General features: G+C 39.5%; 1 protein-coding gene across 2 annotated transcripts in view; it reads right to left on the reverse strand.

Annotated features, from left to right (window-relative positions):
• Window positions 1-15766, reverse strand: part of ME1 (malic enzyme 1) — a 214090-nt gene that overhangs the window by 169452 nt on the left and 28872 nt on the right. For both annotated transcript variants that reach the window (XM_061427308.1, XM_061427309.1), the window contains exon 3: window positions 9253-9402. In XM_061427308.1, coding sequence (XP_061283292.1) covers window positions 9253-9402 — 150 coding nt within the window. The remainder of the gene's footprint in view (window positions 1-9252; window positions 9403-15766) is intronic.

A 15766-nucleotide genomic window follows, 5' to 3' on the forward strand; every position in this document is an offset into this window, starting at 1 on the left:
GCACAAATGGGAAAAAAAAAAAAAGGAGAACAAGATTGCGGAGGAGTAGATGGATATGGGGTACCTCTCTCTCCACAGATACATCAGGAATACACCTTCAGACACAGAAGTGCATACAGAACACCAGCTGAGAGCAGACAAGAGTACCTGACCAGGGGAAAAGAACATACAGAACCACACAAAACTCGAGATCAAGCCCTGAGCCTTTGGAGAGGGAGCACTGACTCCAAGACCCTACACTACCAGAGAACTACTGCTAGGGAGTATCGACTAGTGAGAACTAACACACGGGAAACCACTTGAATACAAGAGCCAGCATCACCCAACCACCAGTAGCACCCTGTGCAGGACACCTCATCTAAACGACAAACAAAACAAAAATACAAACCCAGTCACCAGCAGACATGATTACCACCTCACTCAGTCTTGTCCATTAGAGGAAAAACAAGCAAACAAATAAAAACTCAGCATAAATCTCACCCTATATTATATGAAGCTTACACAAACCACTGGACAAACCTTAGGAGGGGAGAAACCAAAAGGAAGAAAGAATTCAACCTTGAAGCCTGGGAAAAGGAGACCTCAGACACAGTAAGTTAAAAAAAAATTATGAAAAGGCAGAGAAATACTACACAAATGAAGGAACAAACTAGAAATACAGAAGTCCAAATAAATGAAAAGGAGATAGGCAAACTATCTGAAAAATAATTCCGTATAATGATAATAAAGATGATCAAAAACCTTGAACACAGAAAATGTTAAGAATCAATTAACAAAGACCTAGAAGAATTAAAGAATAAACATACAGAGACAAACAACACAATTACTGAAATTAAAAATACTCTAAGAAGGAATCAACAGCAGAATAACTGAAGCAGAAGAACGAAACAGTGAGCTGGAAGATAAAGTGGTGGAAATAACTTCTGAAGAGCAGAATAAAGTAAAAAGAATGAAAAGAACTGAGGATAGTCTAAGAGACTTCTGGGACAATATCAAACACATCAACATTCAAATATTAGGGGTCCCAGAAGAAGAAGAGAGAAAGAAAGGATATAAGAAAATTTTTGAAGAGAGTATAGTTGAAAACTTACCCAACATGGAAAAGGAAACAGCCAATAAAGTCCAAGAGGTGCAAAGAGTTCCATACAGGATAAACATGCCAAGACACATACTAATCAACTAATAAAGACTAAACACAAAGAAAGAATATTAAATGCAGCAAGGGAAAAGCAACAAGTAACATACAAGGGAAACCCCATACATGTAAACCCTGATCTCCCAGCAGAAACTCTGCAGGCCAGAAGGGAATGGCAGGATATATTTAAAGTACTGAAAGGGAAACATTTACAACCAAGGTGACTGTACCCAGGAAGGATCTCATTGAAAATTTATGGAGAAATAAAGTTTTTCAGACAAGCAAAAGTTAAGAGAATTCAGTACCACCAAATCAGCTTTACAACAAATGTTAAAGGGACTTATATACTCAAGAAATACAAGAGAAGAAAAAAGATCTACAAAATCAACCCCAAACAATTAAGAAAATGGCAATCAGAATACGTATTACTTTAAATGTAAATGGATTAAATGCTCCAACAAAAAGACACAGACTGGCTGAATGGATACAAAAACAAGACCCACATATATGACATCTACAAGAAACCGACTTCAGACCTCAAGACACATATAGCCTGCAAATTAGAGGATGGAAAAATATATTCCATGCAAATAGGAAGCAAAAGAAAGCTGGAGTAACAATACTCATATTAGACAAAATAAACCTTAAAATAAAGAAGATTACAAGAGATAGGAAGGACACTACATAATGATCAAGGGATCAATCCAAGAGGAAGACATAATAATTGTAAATATCAATGCACCCAACATAGAAGCACCTCAATACATAAGACAAACATTAACAGACAAAAGCAAAAACTGACAGTAGCACAATAATAGTAGGAGACGTTTAACACCCCACTCACACCAATGGACAGATCATCAAAACAGAAAACTAATAAGGAAACACAAGTCTTAAGTGATATATTAGATGAGATGCATCTCATTGTTATCTTCAGGACATTCCACCCCAATGCAGAAGAATACACCTTCTTCTCAAGTTTAAATGGAACATTCTCCAGAATAGACCACATTTTGGGTCAAAAATCAAATCTCAGTAAATGTAACAAAGTTAAATTGTATCAAGCATCTTCTCCAACCACAATGCTATGAGACTAGATATCAATTACAAGAAAAAACTGTAGGAAACACGAATACATGGAGATTAAACAATGTGTTTCTCAATAACCAACAGGTTACTGAAGAAGTCAAAAGGGCAATCAAAAAATTTCTAGAAACAAATGACAATGAAAACATGACAACTCAAAACCCATGGGATGCAGCAAGCAGTCCTAAGAGGGAAGTTTATAACAATACAATCCCACCTCAAGAAACAAGAAAACCATTGAATAGACAACCTAACTTTACACCTAAACCAAATGGAAAAAAAAGAACCAAAAACCCCCAAAATTAGTAGAAGGAAAGAAATCATAAAGATCTGACCAGAAATAAATGAAAAAGAAATGAAAGAAACAATAGTAAAGATTAATAAAACTAAAAGTTGGTTCTTTGAGAAGATAAACAAAATCGACAAACCTTTAGCGAGACTTATTAAGAAAAAAAGAAGAATCAAATCAACAAAATTAGAAATGAAAAAGGAGAGGTTACAACAGACAATGCAGAAATACAAAGGATTATAAGAGACTATCATGAACAAATATATGGAGAACCTGGAAGAAGAAACAGACAGACTCTTAGAAAAGTTCAATCTTCCAAGACAGAACCAGGAAGAAACAGAAATTATGAACAACCCAATTAAAAGCACTGAAACTGAAGCTCTGACCAAAATCTGCCAAAAAAACAAAAGCCCAGGACCAGATGCCTTTACAGGAGAATTCTATCTAACATTCACAGAAGAGCTAATGCCTAGCCTTCTAAAACTCTTTCAAAAAATGGCAGAGGAAGGAACACATCTAAACTCATTCTAAGAGGCCACCGTCACCCTGATACCAAAAGCAAAGACAACACACAAAAAAGAAAACTACAGGCCAGTATCACTGATGAACACAGATGCAAAAATCCTCAACAAAATTTTAAGAAACAGAATTCAGCAACACATCAAAAAGCTCATACACCAATGTCAAGTTGGGTTTATTCCAGGGATGCAAGGATGCTTCACTATATGCAAATCAATCAATGTGATACACCATATTAACAAATTAAAAGTTAAAAACCATATGATCTCAGCAGACGCAGAAAAAGCCTTTGACAAAATTCAGCACCCATGTATGATTAAAACTCTTGAAAAAATGGGCATAGAAGGAACCTACCTCAACATAGTAAAGGCCACATACGATAGAAAAGAAAATGAAGTTGCTCAGTCATGTCTGACTCTTTAGGACCCCATGGACTGTAGCCTACCAGGCTCCTCTGTCTATGGGATTTTGAAGGCAAGAGTACTGCAGTGGGTTGCCATTTCCTTCTCCAGGGGATCTTCCCAAACCAGGGATCGAACCTGGGTCTCCTGCATTGCAAGCGGACACTTTACCCTTTGAGCCACCAGGGAAGTCATACATTTTAAGCATACAGCAAACATTATTCTCAATGGTGAAAAACACAAAGCATTCCCCCTAAGATCAGGAACAAGAAAAGGGTGTCTCAACATAGTTCTGGAAGTCCTAGCAGCAGCAATCAGAGAAGAAAAAGAAATAAAAGGAATCCAGATCAGAAAAGCAGCAGCAAAGCTCTCACTGTTTGCAGATGACATGATACGCTACATAGAAAACCCTAAAGACAGTATCAGAAAATTACTAGAGCTAATCAGTGAATTTAGCAAAGTTGCAGGATACATCAATACACAGAAATCACTTGTATTTCTCTATACTAACAATCAAAACTCAAAAGAGGAAATTAAGGAATCAATCCCATTCACCACTGCAACAAGAAGAATTAAATATCTAGGAATAAACTTACCTAAAGAGACAAAAGAACTGTACACAGAAAATTATAAGACACTAATAAAAGAACAACGGACTGGTTCCAAATAGGAAAAGGAGTACATCAAGGATGTATATTGTCACCCTGCTTATTTAACTTAGATGCAGAGTACATCATGAGAAACACTGGGCTTGATGAAGCACAAGCTGGAATCAAGATTTCCGGAAGAAATATCAATAACCTCAGATATGCAGATGACACCACCCTTATGGCAGAAAGTGAAAAAGAACTAAAGAGCCTCTTGATGAAAGTGAAAGAGGAGAGTGAAAAAGTTGGCTTAAAGCTCAACATTCAGAAAACTAAAATCATGGCATCCGGTCCCATCACTTCATGGGAAATAGATGGGGAAACAGCGGTTGACTTTATTTTTCTGGGCTCCAAAATCACTGCAGATGGTGACTGCAGCAATGAAATAAAAAGATGCTTGCTCCTTGGAAGGAAAGCTACAATCAACCTAGACAGCATATTAAAGCAGGGACATTACTTTGCCAACAAGGGTTCATCTAGTCAAGGCTATGGTTTTTCTAGTGGTCATGTATGGAGGTGAGAGTTGGACTATAAAGAAAGCTGAGTGCCGAAGAATTAATGCTTTTGAACTGTGGTGTTGGAGAAGACTCTTGAGAGTCCCTTGGACTGCAAGGAAATCCAACCAGTCCATGTTAAAGGAGATCAGTCCTGGGTGTTCACTGGAAGGACTGATGTTGAGGCTGAAACTCCAATATTTTGACTACCTGATCCAAAGAGCTGACTCATTGGAAAAGACTCTGATGCTGGGAAAGATTGAGGGCAGGAGGAGAAGGAGACGACAGAGGATGAGATGGTTAGATGGCATCATCAACTCAATGGACATGGGTTTGGGTGGACTCCGGGAGTTGGTGATGGACAGTGAGGCCTGGCATGCTGCAGTTCATGGGGTTGCAAAGAGTCAGACATGACTGAGCGACTGAACTGAATGAAAGAAATCAAAGATGACATAAACAGATGGAGAGATATTCCATGTTCCTGGGTAGGAAGAATCAGCAATCTACAGATTTAACCCGATCCCTATCAAATTACCAATGACATTTTTCACAGAACTAGAACAAAGAATTTCACAATTCATATGGAAGCACAGTTCAGTTCAGTTCAGTCGCTCAGTCATGTCCGACTCTTTGCGACCCCATGAATCACAGCACGCCAGGCCTCCCTGTCCATCACCAACTCCCGGAGTGCACTGAGACTCACGTCCATCGAGTCAGTGATGCCATCCAGCAATCTCATCCTCTGTCGTCCCCTTCTCCTCCTGCCCCCAATCCCTCCCAGCATCAGAGTCTTTTCCAATGAGTCAACTCTGGAAGCACAAATGACCCCAAATAGCCAAAGCAATCTTGAGAAAGAAGAATGGTGTTGGAGGAATCAATCTGCCTGACTTCAGAATATACTACAAAGCTGCAGTCATCAAGACAGTATGGTATTGGCACAAAAACAGAAACATAGACCAATGGAACAACATAGAAAGCCCAGAAATCAACACATGCACCTATGGGTACCTTATATTTGACAAACGAAGCAAGAAGATACAATGGGGCAAAGACAGCCTCTTCAATAAAGGTGCTAGGGAAACTGGACAGCTACATGTAAAAGAATGAAATTAGGGCATTTCCTAACACCATACACAAAGATAAACTCAAAATGGATCAAAGACCTAAATGTAAGACCAGAAACTATAAAACTCTTAGAGGAAAACATAGAACACTCGATGACATAAATCAAAGCAAGATCCTCTACGACCCACCTCCTGCTGCTGCTGCTGCTGCTAAGTCACTTCAGTCATGTCCGACTCTGTGCGATCCCATAGATGACAGCAAACCAGGCTCCCCCATCCCTGGGATTCTCAAGGCAAGAACACTGGAGTGGGTTGCTATTTCCTTCTCCAATACATAAAAGTGAAAAGTGAAAGTGAAGTCGGTCAGTCGTGTCTGACTCTTAGCGACCCCATGGACTGCAGCCCACCAGGCTCCTCCATCCATGGGATTTTCCAGGCAAGAGTACTGGAGTGAGTTGCCATTGCCTTCTCTGATGACCCACCTACTAGAGTAATGGAAATATAACCAAAAGTAAACAAGTGGGACCTGATTAAACTTAAAAGCTTTTGCACAGCAAAGGAAACTATAAGCAAGGTGGAAAGACAACCCTCAGAATGGGAGAAACTAATAGCAAATGAAACAACTGACAAAGGATTAATTTCCAAAATATATAGGCAGCTCACACAACTCAATATCAGGAAAACAAACAACCCAATACTAAAGTGGGAAAAATACCTAAACAGACGTTTCTCCAAAGAAGACATACAGATGGCTAACAAACACATGAAAAGATGCTCAACATCTCTCATTATTAGAGAAATGCAAATCAAAACTACAATGAGATATCACCTCACACCAATCAGAACGGTGATCATCAAAAAGTCTACAAACAATAAATGCTGGACAGGGTGTGGAGAAAAGGGAACACTCTAACACTGTTGGTGGGAATGTAAATTGATACAGCCACTATGGAAGACAGTATGAAGATTCCTTTAAAAACTAGGAATAAAACTACCATATGACCCAGCAATCCCACTCCTTAGGCATCTACCCTGAGGAAACCAAAATTGAAAAAGACACGTGTATCCCATTGTTCGTTGCAGCACAATTTACAATAGCTAGAACATGGAAGCAACCTAGATATCCATCAACAAATGAATGGATAAAGAAGTTGTGGTACATATACATGAAGGAATATTACTCAGCCATAAAAAGAAATGCATTTGAGTCAGTTCTGATGAGGTGGATGACCCTAGAACCTATTATACAGAGTGAAATAAGTCAGAAAGAGAAAGATAAACATTGTATTCTAATCCATATATACAGAATCTATAAAAATGGTCTTCAAGAATTTACTTATAGGGCAGCAATGGACAAGCAGACATAGAGAATAGACTTATGGACATGGGGAGAGGGGAGGAGAGGGTGAGACACATGGGAAGAGTAACATGGAAACTTACATTACCATATGCAAGATAGCCAATGGGAACTTGGCTAAGAAATATGGCTAAGAAACTCAAACAGAGGCTCTGTATCAACCTATAGGGGTGGGGTGGGGAGGGAGACGGGGGGAGGTTCAAAAGGGAGGGGATATATGTATACCTATGGCTGATTCAGGTTGAGGCTTGACAGAAAAAAAAAAATTCTGTAAAGCAATTATTGTTCAATAAAAAAATTAAAAAATAATTTGAAATACTGCATAAAATCTGATAGAATACCATGAATACGTCACCTAAAATTAATACGTGTGAGCATTTTGATACAAATGCTGTGCTACATCTCACCCCATCTCTGCCTCTCCCTCTCCCCTCCTATTTATCTATCTACTTACCTACCTATAACCTGATAGGTAAACAACAGTTTATATAGATGATCCTTTCTATAAGGAAAACAGTATTGCATCGAGTTTTTTTGTTATCATGAAACTAGGTATTCTTAAAATACTTCTTTTGTATATTTGTATTTTCTCATTTTTCAATAATGAACATGTATTGCTTAATTTGGAGAAGGCAATGGCACCCCACCCAGTACTCTTGCCTGGAAAATCCCATGGATGGAGCCTGGTAGGCTGCAGTCCATGGGGTCGCTAAGAGTCGGACACTACTGAGCGACTTCACTTTCACTTTTCACTTTCATGCATTGGAGAAGGAAATGGCAACCTGCTCCAGTATTCTTGCCTGGAGAATCCCAGGGATGGTGGAGCCTGATGGGCTGCCGTCTATGGGGTCGCACAGAGTCAGACACGACTGAAGTGACTTAGCAGCAGCAGCAGCAGCATTGCTTAATTTAAAAATAAAATATTTATATACTCAAAAAAGAATTATTCATCATCATACAGTTACCAGCTAAATTCTAACTCTTGTTTTTCTATGAAAAAAAAATTCTCTGTTAACATAGCCATTATATAAATGCAATACAGATATGTGCTATTAAGGAAATTAAACAGACCATCTACAATTGATTATTCTCTTTATATAAGGGATAATGTGGCTAATTATTTTCTTTATAAAAAAGGCAATTGGCACAAATGTGCAAAATATTACCACTACATCAATACACCTTTGTGAAATCTACTAACTTTCAGATCTTACCTCTGAAACATTCCTTTCAATGACAGAACTTACAGTAGGCTTTTATATTTGTGATAGAAACTTATAAACATTTCTTCTTATTTTAAATTCAGAACTATAAGCAGCACATAAATATTCAACTTGAGCTTTTGTTGTTGCTGCTGTTAAAAGCATTAATATTTATTTCAATTGTTCCTTGCTGCAAAAGTATTTAAAGTAATGTGATAAAGCCATGGTTTTAAAAAACTACATTTTATATTTTACATATCTTTAAAGATGGTTACAATTTCACTTAAAGGAAATCAACAAAAGGGCCTGTTTAATGCCAACTCTGAATTTAGGAAATAATATACTCCTTGGGCTTCTATGGTGGGTCAGTGGTAAAGAACCCGCCTGCCAATTCAGGAGACTTGGGTTCAATCCCTTGGTCAGGAAGATCTGCTGGAGAAGGAAATGGCAACCCACAAATCCCATGGATAGAGGAGCCTGATGAGCTACAGTCCACTGCATCACAGAAGTCGCACACAATTTAGCGACTAAATAACAATACTCCTTATTTTCAGGAAAATCTAAAATCTTTAAGTTACAAAATGTACACATAATAGAGGCAATTACTATCTCAAAGACAAACTTAGTTATGATCAACTACCTTTTTTACCCAAAAAATGTTCATTTAGTATCTGTAAAAGGAAATACAAATTGGTTTATAAAAAATAACTTCCCCATGATCTTAAATCTAGGAATGAAACACTGTATTTTAAAATGTCATATATACATTTATATTTAATGTTCTTTAGTCCACCACGTTCCTCTATCCACGGGGATTCTCCACGCAAGGATGCTGTAACTGGTTGCCATGCTCTCCTCCATGGGATCGTCTCAACTCAGGGATCGAACCCAGGTCTCCCGCACTGCAGGCAGATTCTTTACCGTCTGAGCCACCAGGGGCCCAAATGAAGTTGTAGATTTTTCTGAACTTCTATCTCATTACATAATTTTTTTAATTGTAGCAAAAACTTGACAAAAAATAAATGAAGACACAAACTGTAAAATAAAACTTTACATACCTTGGCTTCCGAAATGCTAAACTATATTGTTGGCAAGCTAGACCCACAGTGGGAGTATAAACGATAGGCATGAATTTCTCAATGTCAGACATCAGCACTTTATAGAAGAGCTTTTCGTTTCTATCTTGAAGATCCATTAAGAGAAGATACCTGTGGAAATGGGACATAATTAGATCTACATTCCAACACAGTCATAAAATAGCTGTTTATAAAACTAAATGTTTGCAACAACATATACACTGGTTCAAAACTGGAAAGGAGTACAACAAAGCTGTAAATTGTCACCCTACTTATTTAACTTATATGCAGAGTACATCATGTGAAATGCTGGGCTGGATTAATTACAAGCTATAATCAAAATCTGCAGGAGAAATAACAACCTCAGATATGCAGATAATGCCACTCTAATTGCAGAAAATGAGACACTAAAGAGCCTCTTGATGAGGGTGAAAGAAGAGAGTGAAAATGCTGGCTTAAAACTCAACATTCAAAAAACGAAGATCATGGCATCTGGTCCCATGACTTCATGGCAAACAGAAGGGGAAAAAGTGGAAGCAGTGACAGATTTTATTTTCTTAGGCTCCAAAATCACTGTGGGTGGTGACTGTGGCCATGAAATTAAAAGATGTTTGCCCTTTGGAAGGAAAGCTATGGCAAACCTGGACAAAGTATTAAAAAGCAAAGACATCACTTTGCCAACAAAGGTCCACATAGGCAAAGCTATGATTTTTCCAGTAGTCGTGTACAGATGTGAGAGTTGGACCATAAAGAAGGCTGAGTGCTGAAGAACTGATGCTGAGGAAGACTCTAGAGTCTCCTGGACTGCAAGGAGATCAAACCAGTCAATGCTAAAGGAAATCAACCCTGAATATTCACTGGAAGGACTGATGCTGAAGCTCCAAAACTTCGAGTACCTCATGCAAAGAGCCAACTAATTGGAAAAGACCCTGATGCTGGGAAAAACTGAACACAAAAGGAGAAGGGGGCGGCTGAGGATGAGATGGTTAAACAGCATCACCGACTCAATGGATAAGAATTTGAGCAAACTCCGGGAGATGGTGAAGGACAGGGAAGCCTGGTGTGCTGCAGTCCATGGGGTAGCAAAGAATTGGACACGACTCAGCTACTGAACACATACAGTAATTTTTAGGTCACATAGAAAACATCTGATCAAAAAAGACTTTAGAAATATTCCTGGGACTTCCCTGGTGGTCTAGTAGTTAAGAACCCATCTTCCAATGCAGAGGACATGGGTTTGATCCCTGGTCAGGGAACTAAGATCCCACATGCCATGGGCCAACTAAGCTCACACGCTGCAACTAGAGAGTCCTCATGCTTTAGAGTACGTGCTTCACTAGAGAAGCCTGCATACCACAAGTAGAGAAAGTCTGTGCGCAACAATGAAGAGCCCTAGCCCCACAGCAAAGACCCAGTGTAGCCAAAATAATAATAAAATAAAAATTGGATCAGGTTGCAGTTTAAAAAAATAAAGAAATATTCCTAATCATCTAAAAAAATAAAGAACAATAACCTGAGCTGGTGTCATTCAAACACTAAAATCAGGGCTGAAACAGCACAGTTTTATTTAATATTTAAATGACTTTATCCCTATTTTTTTTTTCCAGTTAAAGAGTTTAGACTTTATTTTATGAGCAAGGGAGTCCACAAAAGAATTTTAATCTCCTGGAAAATATATTTAGGTTTCAGTGATTTTTCTCTATTAAATTTTCTGCTTTCTATTTATTTGATTTCAACTCCAATCTTTGGCACTTCCTTTTTACTGTTCACTTTGGATTTGTTTTTGTTTGTCTAGTTTCTTAAAATAGAAGCGTAGATCATTGATTTGATACCTATTTTATTAACATAAGCATTTAATTCTATAAATCTCAGTCAAAGCACTGCCTTAGCTTCATTACACGAATTTTTAAATTTTGTATTTTCAATTCCTTCAGTTAAACTTTTTCTTTCTGGTTTCTTCTTTCACCTATGGGTTATTTGTTAGTGTTAGTCACTTAGTCTTGTCCAACTCCTTGTGACCCCATGAAGCATAGTCCACCAGCCTTCTCTGTCTATAGGATTCTCCAGGCAAGAATATTGGAGTGGGTTGCCATTTCCTTCTCCAGGTATCCCTATTTTAAAATTAAAGACAAATGAAAAATACCACTATAGATAAAGTTTAAACAGTAACTTAACTAACTAAATACAAAGACTTCATCATTTAATTTGCAGTACTGAAGAGCCAAGAAAAATGACAAGCAGAAAATAACTACGGAATGTTAACAATGACCCTAAAAATTACTAAGGTAAGAAAGTTTAAGGGGCTTTTCTAATTATTTAGATCAAGAGGTCTTTTTCTTTCTAGAGGCATTTCTGAACCAGAATTATCTTTTAAAATATCAACCTTATCATATTACTTGTAATCTTCAGTGGTTTATACAATAAAACTTAAACTGTTTGGTACAACTTGGAATAATCTTGCAAAACTGTCCTTAATAGTCCTACCAGCCTTTTTGGATTGATTCTCATTCTCTGAAATAGTTGAAAATGCATAGAATTTGGAGTCAGAGACACAAGGATTCTAATCCGTGGCAAATAGATGTTATTTCAACTCCCAACACTAACAACTGGGAAGAAAATGATGACTTTTAAAAGATGATGCTAACCCTGATCTAGCCATGTGGAAATCATCATCGCTAAGTCAACACTTTTTAGGACACTTGACACAAGTGGTTTTCCCTACAGCTCCATACACTCTCTTTACCTGAATTCCAGGTCACCAGATTCTCTCGATTTTCCCTTTTCACTGATCATTCCTTTTTTTCTTTCTTTGCTGTTTTCTCCTGGGCTCTAGAGGCTTTCTAACACTTATCTCTATTACATTACGAGGTTATGCTGGCTTTGCTTCAGTGCTAAGTTGCTTCAGTCATGTCCAACTCTTTGTGACCCCATGGACTGTGGCCCTCCAGGATCCTGTCCCTGGGATTCTCCAGGCAAGAATACTGGAGTGGGTTGCCATGCCCTCCTCCATGGGATCTTCCCAACCCACAGATCGAACCTCTTTTATATCTCCTGCACGGGCAGACATATTCTTTACAACTAGCTTTGCTTCAGTTCAGTTCAGTTCAGTCACTCAGTCATGTCTGACTCTTTGTGACCCCATGGACTGCAGCACGCCAGGCCTCCCTGTCCATCAAAACTCCTGGAGTTTACTCAAACTCATGCCCATTGAGTCGGTGATGCCATCCAACCATCTCATCCTCTGCTGTCCCCTTCTCTTCCCACCTTCAATCTTTCCCAGAATCAGGGTCTTTTCAAATGAGTCAGCTGTTTGCATCAGGTGGCCAAAGTTTTGGAGTTTCAGCTTCAACATTAGTTCTTCCAATGAATATTCAGGACTGATTTCCTTCAGGATGGACTGGATGGATCTCCTTGCAGTCCAAGGGACTCTCAAGCATCTTCTCCAACACCACAGTTCAAAAGCATCAACTCTTCGGCACTCAGCTTTCTTTATAGTCCAACTCTCACATCCATACATGACTACTGGAAAAACCATAGCCTTGACTAGACGGGCTTTTGTCAGCAAAGTAATGTCTCTGCAGAATTCTTAATATGCTGTCTAGTTTGGTCAAAACTTTTCTTCCAAGGAGTAAGCGTCTTTTAATTTCATGGCTGCAGTCACCATCTGCAGTGATTTTGCTTCAAGATCTATCTAAATCTACACACCTTCATTGCTACCATCCAGGATCTAAATCACCATCATCTTTTGCCTGTAAGTCTCCTAAATACTCTTATATTCTATTCTCAACATTGCAAAGTTTTCTAGAAATATAGCTCAGATCATGCTGACCTTCTGTTCAAAACCTTGAATGAGCCCCTCTTTCACTCAGAGAAACAGCAAAAGCCTTACAACTATGGCCTCCATAATCCATCTTTAACAATCTATCCTCCATGACCTAACTTATTCTCCTGACCTACTGTTCTCCTACTCACTCATCCTGCTCCAGACACACGTCTCCCTGTTGGTCCCTGAATGTGCCAGCTAAAAGAACACTGCTCCTCAGTCTCCTCATGGCTAACTGTCTCACTGCCTTTCATTACTCACTCATAACCCACCTTCTCACTGAAGTCCATCCTGACCATGGAACTAAACAATGAAAAGTGACCCTACCCACCCCCTCGCATTCTCAGTCCCTCTTACCACACTCCATCTTCTCTTTTTTTCATAAGCATTTGTCACTTTCTAGCATATTAAATAATTCATTCATTATTTTACCATTTACTACTTTTCAAAAATAATTTACCTAAGTTTCATGAGGGCAGAGATCATTGCTTCTAATCCCAGTATTGAAAAGAGCACCTGACACTAAGTTGATGCTCAGTATTTGAGGAACATTCTGCGATAAAACTACGAAGTCACTAGCTCTGAGGAGGCAAGTGATACAATGGCCCAGGAAAAGAATGTAAAGTAAAAATGAAAGAGAATAAAGGAAGGACTTTAGAAACACATGGAAGGGATGGTAAAGTTTAAGAAGCAAATACACATGGATGAATAACTGAGTCAGCCTTTCCTCAGCTGACCCATTACCACCTGTGTGTGTGTGGAGGGGTGCTCTTCAGTCATGGCTGACTGCGACCACATGGACTATAGCCCAACGGACTCCTCTGTCAGTGGAATTCTCCAGGCCAAGAATACTGGAGTGGGTTGCCATTTCCTCCTCCAGGAGATCTTCCTGACCCCAGGGACCAAACCCACACCTTCTGCTTGGCAGACCGATTCTTTACCACTGTGCCACCTGGGAAGCCCATTACCACCTTCAGGCTCATAAAAGAAGTGGTCATGGCAGGGATAAAGGGTACCCATGAGCTCAGCAACATGAACTTCCACCCTCAAGGCCGACCTGGCCACAGACACTGCTGAGGGCCCAAACTGCCAGCAGCAGAGACTGACACTGAGCCCCTGATACGCACTGTCCCATGTGGTCATCAGCAAACTCCCTGGTGGCAAGTTGATTACATTGGACAAGTTCTACCATGGAAGGAACAGCATTGGCTCTTACTGGAATAGACCTTCACTCTGTATGAAGACTTGCCTTCCCTGCATACAATGCTCCTGTCAACACTACCCTCCAGGGACTTACAAGATGCCTCATTCAACATCATGGTACTCTACCCAGCATGGCTTCTGACCAAGGAACTCACGTCAGGGAAAATGAAGTGAGGCAATGGGTCCTGCTAATCGAACCCACTGATCTTACATGTTGCCCAACATCCTAAAGCAGCTGGCTTAACAGAATGCTGGAATGGCCTTCTGAAGATTCAGTTACAGTACCAGCTAGGGGGCAACATGTCGCAAAGCTGGGCAAGGTTCTCTGGGAGGCTATACCTGCTCTGAATCAGAGCCCAATATATGGTTCTATTTCTCCCACAGCCAGCATTCACAGGTCCCAGAATCAAGGGGGGTCGAAACAGAAGTGGCACCATCGCTGTCATTCCCAACTATGCATGTGTGCTTAGTCATTTCAGTCGTGTCTGACTCTTTGCAACCCTATGGACTGGAGGGGGCGACAGCCACATTCCTTCCTCCAGGAGATCTTCCTGACCCAGAGATCAAACCTACAACTCCGGCCTGGCAGGCAGATTCTTTACTACTGAGCCACCTGGGAAGCCCCCAAGTGATCCACTATCAATTCCTGCTTCCTGTCCCTGAGATCTTATGCTCCGCTGGCCCCAAAGTGTTCATTCCAAAGGGAAGAATGTCTTACTGGGAGACAATGATTCCAATGAACTGGAAGTTAAGACCGCCACTGACCACTCTGGGTACCACATGCCTCTGAATCAACAGGCAAAGAAGTAAGTTACTGTGCTGGTGGGGGTGACCGATCCTGACTCCAAAGGGAAACTGGACTACCACTCAATAATGGAGGTAAGGAAAAGGATGTCTGGAATACAAGAGATCCCTTAGGGGGTCCCCACAATTAAAGTCAATGGAAAACTACAATACCGAATTCCGATAGGACTACTAATGAGCCAGACCCTTCAGAATTAAAAATTTGGCTACCAGGGGAAGAATCAAGACTGGCTGAAGTACTTGCTGAAAGCAAGGGAAATGTGAAATGGGTAGGGGAAGAAGACAGTTATAAATATCAGCTGTGATAATACGACCAGCTATAGAAATGAGGAGTGCAATTATTATGAGTATTTCTTCCTTACTATGTTATGAATACATTTGTGTATACGTAAATACATATATATCTGTGCATATATAAATATGTATAATACATATGCAAAGATACATAAACAAATATAATTTTTCCCTCTTTTATCCCTTTATCATGTTACATAAGATGCACTGACTGTATATCATAGTACTTGAATACAGTTTGCCAACAAAAGTCCGTCTAGTCAAGGCTATGGTTTTTCCAGTAGTCATGTATGGACGTGAGAGTTGGACTATAAAGAAAGCTGAGCACTGAAAAATTGATGCTTTTGAACTGGGTGTTGGAGAAGACTCTTG

This window comes from Bos javanicus, chromosome 9 (assembly GCF_032452875.1).
Source record: "Bos javanicus breed banteng chromosome 9, ARS-OSU_banteng_1.0, whole genome shotgun sequence".
Taxonomy (NCBI): Eukaryota; Metazoa; Chordata; class Mammalia; order Artiodactyla; family Bovidae; genus Bos; species Bos javanicus.